This window comes from Hibiscus syriacus, unplaced genomic scaffold, assembly GCF_006381635.1.
Source record: "Hibiscus syriacus cultivar Baekdansim isolate YM2019G1 unplaced genomic scaffold, ASM638163v2 tig00110174_pilon, whole genome shotgun sequence".
Classification (NCBI taxonomy): Eukaryota; Viridiplantae; Streptophyta; class Magnoliopsida; order Malvales; family Malvaceae; genus Hibiscus; species Hibiscus syriacus.
The window spans coordinates 3728466-3737761 of record NW_024062612.1 but is presented as its reverse complement, the minus strand read 5'-3'; the positions used below and the strand labels follow the sequence as shown (position 1 = coordinate 3737761).

Below are 9296 nucleotides of genomic sequence, written 5' to 3'. Positions count from 1 at the left end.
CCGGATATTGACCAAGACCAAATTTCGAATACTGACTAGTACTCACAATTTTTTCTGTTGGCTCATCATCGTCTAACTGGTCAATACGAAAACCGGAATTTGGTGCTGAAAGTTGATTGGGATTTGGATTAGAGAAAGGTTGTGGGTTTTGAGAAAAACTTAGTTGATTACTACCCGCTACTGACCCAACAATACTACTTCTAGGTTCAACAACATACAATGTAACATCATCTTGTGAAACACTAATGTAAGCAATGAATCGTTCAACATCTTCATTGTCGGTTAACAAATAAACTTTACTATTTCTCTGATAAGATAGCCTAAATCCACTTAGGGGCTCTAAATTCAATTTATTTGAAACACGTAGCATTAGAGTTTCATAAGTTAACTTTTGTAAAGACAATTTTAGTTGAAGATTCATGGGTAAAGGCATATATTGTAAAACACCATGAACATTATCCCATGACCCTCCAAAACACAAATCTATCCAAACATGATCAACATTAGATGATTTCATGGTTGTAAATTAATTTACTAAACAGACGAGCTGCGAAACTAAAACCTGTTGCCGGATTGGGAAGGATGTCGTTGGATATAGGAACGGATGTCGCCGGAGAGAGTGATAGATGGAGATGGAATGAGTTGCGATTTAGGGATTTAGTTTATGATTTGCTGCTGTTGCGTAGTTATATACCCAAAATTTCAGTGTTGTGATTTACAGATTCTCGTTGCGATTTACGGATTATCGTTGCGATTTACAGATTCTCGTTGCGATTTACGGATTATCGTTGCGATTTACGGATACGCGTTGCGATATACGGATACGCATTGCGATTTACGGATACGCGTTGCTATTTACGGATACACGTTGCGGTTTACGGATACGCGTTGCGATTTATGTGTTCGCGTTGCGATTTTCATATTCGCGTTGCGATTCTGGAAAATCGCAATGCGAATTTGTACTATCGCATTGCGATTTTCAAGAATCGTGTTGCGATTTTGGAAACTGATTTGCGATTCTGGGGATCGCGTTGCGATTTTTATTTCGCGTTGCGATTTTGTTGGTCATTTTGGCAAATCCAAAAAAAGTTGGTTAAAATCGTATATTATAAGGCATTTTTGGTCACTGAAGCGATTTTCTCTTTTTTTAACTACACCGTTACCTCCTTTTCCTCTGAGATTTTTGCTCATCGACTGAGAGAGGAGCAGAGCGTTGCTAGGGTTTAAAAGGTACGGACTCTAAATTTTTTATTTTTTAAATTTACATAACTAGAATTTATTTATTTGATTTCCTTTTTAAATTCATTATCTGGTTTTATTGGATTGCGAAGTCCAATTTTGTTTCATGAGATCTGAAATTCGAATTTTGATAATATCATCATTCCACTGGGGTTTATCTAATTGCCGCTTTTCAATATCTTATGATTCTAGATTGTTTAGAGTTTTCCTAAGAGTATTTCTTAACTTTTTTTTTTGGAATGCAATGTAAAGGCCATGGCAGGATCAGGGAGTTCGATGCTATATTCATTTCTTTTATTTACTGTCATTCTCTCACTCCAAATGATGTATCGAGATAAGTTAGCTTCGTCGGAACTTTTCACAATACTTGGTGGATTCAGTAGCTCCCTCTTGTTTCTTGTGTTACTAACAGTGAGTCTCCTGACGCCCTGAATCTGCTCCTTTATTTATTTATCACCCAGATTCGCGGTCCCCAGTTTATGTTCCGAGCTATGGTTTTATTCCGGTCATATGATCTATTTGTTGATGTTGTGAAAGCCAGCATATTACAATCTTGGCTCTGAGAACTGAATAGCGTTCTTTTGTGACTTGCATTACTTGATTTGGCATTTTAATCTGTATTTTCATGCCTTTTCTCCTTTCAGTTCATTGGGAATTTCCAGGAGTGGAATGGGATTAGGACCAGTTGGGGTGCTTCTTTTCATTATTTTTGTCTGCTTTTGTTTTTAATTAGCTGTTGCGAGATATTACTAACAAAGATAAGGGAGAAAAAGCCTCTTAACATTCAAGATGACATTATTCAACACTCAAGCCCCAAGCAATATAGCTATACAAAAGCAACAAACCTGATCTGGGGCTCGGAATGTTACGATATCATTTAGAGCAGGACTTCTGAAGAAGTACGAGGCCTGGACAAGTTGCAAAGTGAGCTAAAATGAGAATAAACAACGCTATGGTGCCTATAAGAAAAATCAGAGTCGTTACTCTCAAGTCAATCTCAATCATGATGCATTTTACCATGCAAAAATAACAGACATTAATGTGAAGAACATTAAGAAAAATAACAGGGTTTGTTCGTAAATCAGGAAAAATGACATTTTCGTTTCCCTCTGAAGTCAATCCAGGATCTTATGCTTTGGGGAATAGAATGTCTGGAATCAATCCGAATTGTTTGCGAACTTATATTGATCTGGAAACAAGAATTAAATATTGTTCTTTTCCTGAGAAAGTGTAGGATAAGCAAATCCATCTTTGGACAAAACATTACTGAAAATCTCCTATAAGAAAGCCATTGAACAACGAATAAAAGAATTTCAATCACGCTCTAATCAAGTAAGCTGTTTCAAAGTACTCAGCAGCAAATTCGGAAAAACTGCTACCCAGAAGTTCAAAAACACAAAATGATAGCACAATTAACCAAAACCGAGATCATCCACAGAATTCAATCTGAAGCAAGGCAGAAATGGGATTAAAATAGCCACATATTTCCATGATTTCTAAAGCTACAAATCCATTAACTGAGTTCAGCTGCAGAGATCTCCTAGAATTAACCATTATTAAACAAACAAAACCATCAGTAGAAGGAAAGACTAAAGTTATGATTTTTTTTTCTTCCACCTTTTGGACAATGATCCGATCACCAACACGAAGAGTAGGGTACATGGAAGGAGGAATGAAACGAATCTCTGAAAACGTGGTCCACAAAAGAGCGATGACTAAGAACCTAAAGAACCCATCAAGGCCAGGCCACCTAAGGAAAGCCCAACTCTGGCTAGGCATCCATTTTAGTGAAGGGAAAGTTATCGGAGACTTGTACAAAGCACATGGTCTCAAGAAGCTCATCGTCCCTGAATCCAAACAATGGCTGAAGCTCACCCCCAGCGCTTCAAAGTTTAGTTGTTGCTAAAGTTGGGTTGATGGAGAAAGTGCTCGTGAACTGGGGGCTCTTTTTGTAAAAGAGGTTTCTTTGACCAGATTTTGCATTGGAGAGTAAGATTCATTGTCGAGAGACAAACTCGATTTTTTATTTGGTTGGAATTGAAATTATAAATCGTTGTGATTTACACTGCAATTTTATTATTGTATTACCAGTAGCAATTACCCTATTTGAGAAAATAATCTCAGACAAATATTATTTGAACCAATAAAAAATACAAACGCATTATTTAGAAATTTTAGCCTATCAAATCGAAACATCATATTTGTTTTAGAAATTAATACTAAAATTGGGTAAATAAATTTTTATTTGAAAATTAAAATTTAAATGACATCATGATTGCAATTTTCATTTTTTATAATTTAATTTAAATTGGATAATACATAGATTATAGATTCCCTTATCCAATTCAACTCAAATTTAATATAAAATTGCTCTAACCAATATTATCAGTTTAACTAAAAATAAATAAAAATCTTAAATCTTAAATAGATAAGTAAATAATTTACACCATGTCATATGCTTACGATCGTCACACAACGAAATCTGCGATGTAATGAAAGTTATACATTATAGAATGCTCGTGAGTCGTGACAGCGGCTCAACTCAACGCGGTCGGGTCCTCAACAAAAATCTGCGCAGCTGATTTAGAACTACCGAGTGAACTCATCTCAGAAGCGGAGTGGAACATTTTATCCAACAAAGAATTGGAACAGGTGTGCTGTTGCCGATGTCATCAAATGCCTTGTAATGTTAAGTTGTGGAAGAAATGTGATGGTATTGAAGGAGGGCAATACTTCTTTGCAACACATTTATACTGTGGCCAAAAAAAAATGCAGCACATTTCAGCAAAGAAACATGGTTTTCATAGTATTAGTTAGATGCAACCAAATCTTTACCTTGTGCTGGCTGTACTTCTCCCTGATTGCGGGTAGCGTCAAATTGTCGTTGTTGCAGCACAGTCTATGAAGATCCTTTACGCACTCGAATAGGTCAGAGGGCTTATACAGTGTGTAATGCTGCAAGGTAGAATTCTGCACCATAATAAATGGAGATCAGAACACTGATGCCAAAGAAAACAATCATGGCCTTTACACACTAGTTGGCACATACCCAGGGTTTCTTTGCTGGAACAAGCATGAATTTGGCCAGGAAAATAGCCGATGCAGCCACAAGTGATGGAGCATAGCAAAGCATGTTGTACTCGAGGAGAGAGAGTTCAGCAATGTAGTTGGCCATGCACTCCAATTGCATTAATGGAACCTCATTGATCCCTTGAGCAGCACGAACAAACCGTCTGAAATGTCATTTGAATGATCAAAACAGTTAATAACTGAAAACATGAAAACCAGAAACCATCAATGATGGGATAAAAGAAATACCTTAAGAAACACTTTGCAGTTGAAGCAGTCATTTCAAACTTCAAGTAATTCAAAACAGACGATTCCATCTCTAGAACCTGTTTTAAGGTAGAAGAAACAGGGTTTTAATGTCTCATTCAGATTCGATAAAAGTAGGGCTGAGCATCTAAGGAACATGTAGTTCAAATAATCGAGAAGCTGAACCTCTTCCTTGAAATATGTATTATCAGTGATGTAGCAGAACTCTTCCACTTGTGGGGCGCAAATCTCCTCATATTTACTGATAAAATCCAACACTTTTGTTAATACATACCCAAAACAAATGAATTGTACAGAGAACATAGGTGTGATAATATAAAGAGAAACAAAACAAAGTAGGAGGATGGCATTTCTTACGCAGCAATCATCATGCAAGCAACACCCAGCAACTGTAGTCGTTGCCGGTTCATCATATTTCCTGAAAGGTATCGATCTATGTAGTTAATGGTCAAATATAATGTATCTGGTACAAGCCTATACTCTTCAGCCACCTGCATTTGAAATTGAATCCTATAAATGTTAATGGACGATGGTGGTGATGGCAGCAGAGACTATGTCAACAGAAGACATAGAATATGCATATAACTTAAAAAAAGAAAACAGACAGAAAATTACTTCTACAAGCCAATCAATAAGTATTGCACGCATGCTGGAATTAATGTCTTTCTGAATTGTCTCCATGAAGTCCGTTGAAGGTCTTTTCTTCAACTGGAAACCAAAAATAACATTATACATTTTTTAGAGCTCTGCTTATCTATTTAATCACATCTTCAAATGTATAATACCTCAGATGCCCGTAGGTGCTTGTAAATATCACAAGCATATGTTGCACAAAGCTGTGGATCCATGTAATTGTCATCAACATCCATTAGCTTATTACCACTTTCCTTCTCTGCCACAGCATCTCGATTACAGAAGTTTCCTGCTATGAAATCAATGACTAACCAAATGAGTATGTTTCAAGAGAATGCTAAGAACCAAACACATTTTGTAGAACATGATGCCTGGACCTGCTGCTTCTACATCATGGTCCGAAATGCAGAGATTGCTGAATGCCTTTCGCTCCATGTAACCGATCACTGAAACATCACGGTTGTCCATGTATTCCACTTCGGGGCTTTTGAAAGAATCACACGTGGACATTGTCTCATCCATGGAAACTGATAATGAACCTTCTGATTTACTTGGAGAAAACTCCATGATACACTGTGCTGTTGAAGGGGGCAACGCCACTTCATTTTCTGTCTGAAAAGATGAAACAACCTTGGCCGGCAAAACTGAACTTTGTCTTACGCTTGTAGGAGGAAGAACATGTCCTGGGAGACCTGCATTTGTAACTGATTGTGTCTTCTTTGCCTTTGAGATTTTGTTTGAACTTGGTACCTTCAAATTTGAAATTTAAAATCAAAAAATTCAAAAGCTGGATTACCCAACAACACAAAAATATAAATGATATCCATTAGTTCACAGATTTCTACTTAAAAGTAAACAGAGCCAGCTGCCGGGTACAGTTAAAAAAAATTGAGAACAGAGTTTCAAATTTTCTCTTAATTCTTTGGAAAAACATCTGATATTTCCATTTCAACATTTCCTTTAACAGCATTGTACCAGAAAATAAGAATCATGCAGCAAAGAAAAAGAAAAAGAATCAAATATATAAACAAAAAGAAGACTTAAGACCCACCAAAGAAGAGGCCGAAGCCGAGCTTCTTAAGCTATTCTTTTGGTTGGTAATGTTAGTGAGAGGGACTCTCCTTTTAGTCAAAGAAGCCGTGAATTTTCCCACATTCTCCGACGACGACGCATTTCGCTTGGCCAGAGACGAAGTCGTGGACGATGAAAACGACGATCGCCGATTGTTACCATTTTGCGTCGACATTCTCATCAGCTTTCTTTTTCGATAGAGAGACTATTATTGCAGGAAGCAAACTTCGGTCGCGGTTTTTATTCGAAATTTTCTCAACGATGCGAAGGACATTTGAAATAACGAAAAAGATCTTAGCCGTTGATCCCAGTCGATAATCGTTAGGAGCGTGGTGTGGGGACCGCTGACTCTGTTTAGAGTTCTCTCCGCCGGAGTTATTTATCGGTCACACATAAAACCAACAAAAATATGACACGTTTGAATCACAAAACCTGTGGATTGGTTTATCAACGGACAGAGTGGATTTGACTGGTTGGTGATCGTGTACAAAAGTCACCGCTAGGTGTCTTTGGATTCAGGTGGGTTTTTTGAATTCGAATTTCAAACGGTCATAAGATCTGTCTTGTCTTTTACTCACTTCTATGGCAACCACCTAGTAAATATAATATAAATAAATAAATAAAACAAAAAAAGATTTTAATGCATATAAGATTTGTATAATAAATATTATTAAAAATTAACTATAAAACTTTCAATATTTACATGGAAAGTAGATATGAATAGAATTTAATGCACAACATGAAAAATTAAAATATGATATTAATTGGATTTGTTTAATGAATATAACATTTGTATAATAAATATTATTAAAAATTAACTATAAAACTTTCAATATTTGAGATTCTGAAATATTTAAAATTTCCATTATGTTCATATTTGTTCATTACAAATTTCTTTTGGTTGTTTGTGTTCTATTGATTAATAATTTAATATTATACTCCTAGTCCTCACCTTTTTTTTTTGCTTACAAATAATAATAATTAATAAAATGATGATACGTGGCATCGTCTAATCATAATTAATTTGCTTACAATTACAAATTACTTTGGATATATTTATTGACCAAATTATATTTTATAAATGTATATGTAATTAACAATTCACTATTTTTGTTGGTCAAATTATAACAAGTAAGTGGGCCTAATGATTAGGCTTGAGGCTTTCCACCCAAAGGTTATGGATTGATTTTCATTGTAATCACTTTCTTACCGTCGCACATTGTCATCTAAAACAAAATAATCGCAACAATTAGTCGTTAACTCACCCAACCATTGCATCTTTGTCTTTGTCGGTGTGCTTATATTATCGCTTGAATTATTGCTCATTGTTTGATCTATGACGATTCAAGGAAATTTGAGGATTTGAGTTATTTTCAGAGATTATATATAAACATTAAAATTTTATTTTTTGTAAAAAATAACATTAATAAAAAATTAATATCACATGGTAAATAATCATTGGAGAGCATGGTCTGGAGCGATATATGCAGTAGCACCGTGTGGACAGTGGGAAGTGGATAAAATGTTGATTTTTGGAAAGATTCATGGCGTGGAAACGTGGGACCTCTAGAGAACATGCGAGTTGGAGCAACGAACGTCGGTCTAATTCCTTGTACAGTGCGGTCTATGGTCACAATACACGGTCGTAACCGGTTTTCGCCCGGAAACAAATTTTTTTGGCGAGGAAGTAATGTGAATAAATAAATAGTTTTTATTAAATGTTTTGAAGTCGCCATCGATCTTTTTGGGTTAAGGTAGGTCAAATACCTAAAAATCATCTTTTAAAAGAGTTTTTAAGAAAAAACTATTTAAAAGATAAACTGATCTGCATATAACCAAAAATTTATTCTTTTTAGTAATAAATAGAGATTCGTGATTGGTTACGTTTGGGGAATGATTATCACCCCCACAACGCCCAAAATTGGTACCTATTGATTATAAATTGTCTCTAATAATAGAATTTAAGAATTCGAATATAAATTTAATTTATGATCCTCTTATTCCAGATTCATTCACATAATTTTAAAGAAAAACATATATTAAATGATTTTCATAAATTACAAATAAAGTACTTATTTATTTAAAAATATCAGAAAAGAGCATCTAGTTGCTTTAAGATAGTCCCTTTCTTTAATATTAAAAAATAAATAAATATTAAAAATATGATAATTTTTCCTAAAAAATAATTTAAATAAAACTAGATTAAATATAATAGTTTATTTATTTAAAAATATCAGAAAATGACATCTAGTTAATTTAAGACAACCATTTTCTTAATATTAAAAAAATAAATGAATATATTATTATTTAATCAATATATATATATATATATATATGACTAAAATGAAAATAATAATAAGATAATAATTAAAGTAATAATTTAAATATATTGAAATATAAAGGGTAATAAAAAAATAAATTTTAGAAAGCAATTAAACAGTGACTAAAATAGAGAAAATTAAAACTATAAGATTAAATTACAAAATATAAAAAGTAATGTAAATAATTCGAAATATCATAAAGTATAAGTATTCACAGTATAATTTAGCCATAAGTATTAATACGAGGTTAAAATAAAATTAATTAAAATTATAAGGGACTAAACAGGTATTTACCCTAATATATATAAACACTGATAATGACTAAATTATAAATTAAATAAAATTAGAAGACCGAATTGAAATGATCATAAATTGATTTTAGTGACCAAAATGGAAATTTATAAAATCTGAAAGGCTGCGGAGAGGGTTTTAGCTTTATTAAATTACACACAGACCCCTCTAAAAAACGACGTCGTTAGTCATCAATAACGGCTATAGTGCACGATAAGGTTTTCTCTGGGTGCACGTTAGCAAGGCTATTGTATCCTGAAAATTCGATCGTGTCTTTGGTGCCCTCTTTACCATTCTCGGTGTTTCTCTTTCAGATTTCCCTCTGTTTCTGTATGATTTCTTGGTTATTCCCTTCCTTCGATGTCCTCGATGGATTGGAGAAAGCTTTTTGGCTTCTCTGTGGGT

The 9296-nt window shown here is 34.3% G+C and overlaps 1 protein-coding gene and 1 long non-coding RNA gene across 2 annotated transcripts; one reads left to right on the top strand and one right to left on the bottom strand.

Moving 5' to 3' along the window:
* Positions 1-1135: 1135 nt before the first annotated feature.
* On the top strand, positions 1136-1898 carry LOC120216855. The gene is made up of 3 exons (XR_005525094.1): positions 1136-1230; positions 1492-1650; positions 1884-1898. It is a non-coding gene; the product is annotated as an uncharacterized LOC120216855 (long non-coding RNA).
* A 1826-nt stretch (positions 1899-3724) lies between these two features.
* LOC120216945 (cyclin-A1-1-like) lies at positions 3725-6500 on the bottom strand. Its single transcript, XM_039214220.1, has 10 exons — positions 6260-6500; positions 5586-5958; positions 5361-5497; positions 5191-5283; positions 4933-5066; positions 4741-4816; positions 4558-4634; positions 4289-4472; positions 4075-4209; positions 3725-3992 (listed from the first exon to the last, which is right to left on the bottom strand). Exons 1-10 carry the CDS (start codon positions 6458-6460, stop codon positions 3912-3914), a joined length of 1491 nt encoding a protein of 496 aa, XP_039070151.1. The 5' UTR covers positions 6461-6500; the 3' UTR covers positions 3725-3911.
* Positions 6501-9296: the final 2796 nt, after the last annotated feature.

What these genes read in the sequence shown, in the direction of transcription:
- LOC120216945 (XM_039214220.1), bottom strand. Translation starts at nt 6,460, where the DNA reads ATGAGAATGTCGACGCAAAATGGTAACAATCGGCGATCGTCGTTTTCA. An exon ending in ACTGCAAAGTGTTTCTTAAG is followed by an intron (nt 4,473 to 4,557) that starts GTATTTCTTTTA and finishes ATGACATTTCAG; the next exon opens with ACGGTTTGTTCGTGCTGCTC. An exon ending in TTCCAGCAAAGAAACCCTGG is followed by an intron (nt 4,210 to 4,288) that starts GTATGTGCCAAC and finishes ATTATGGTGCAG; the next exon opens with AATTCTACCTTGCAGCATTA.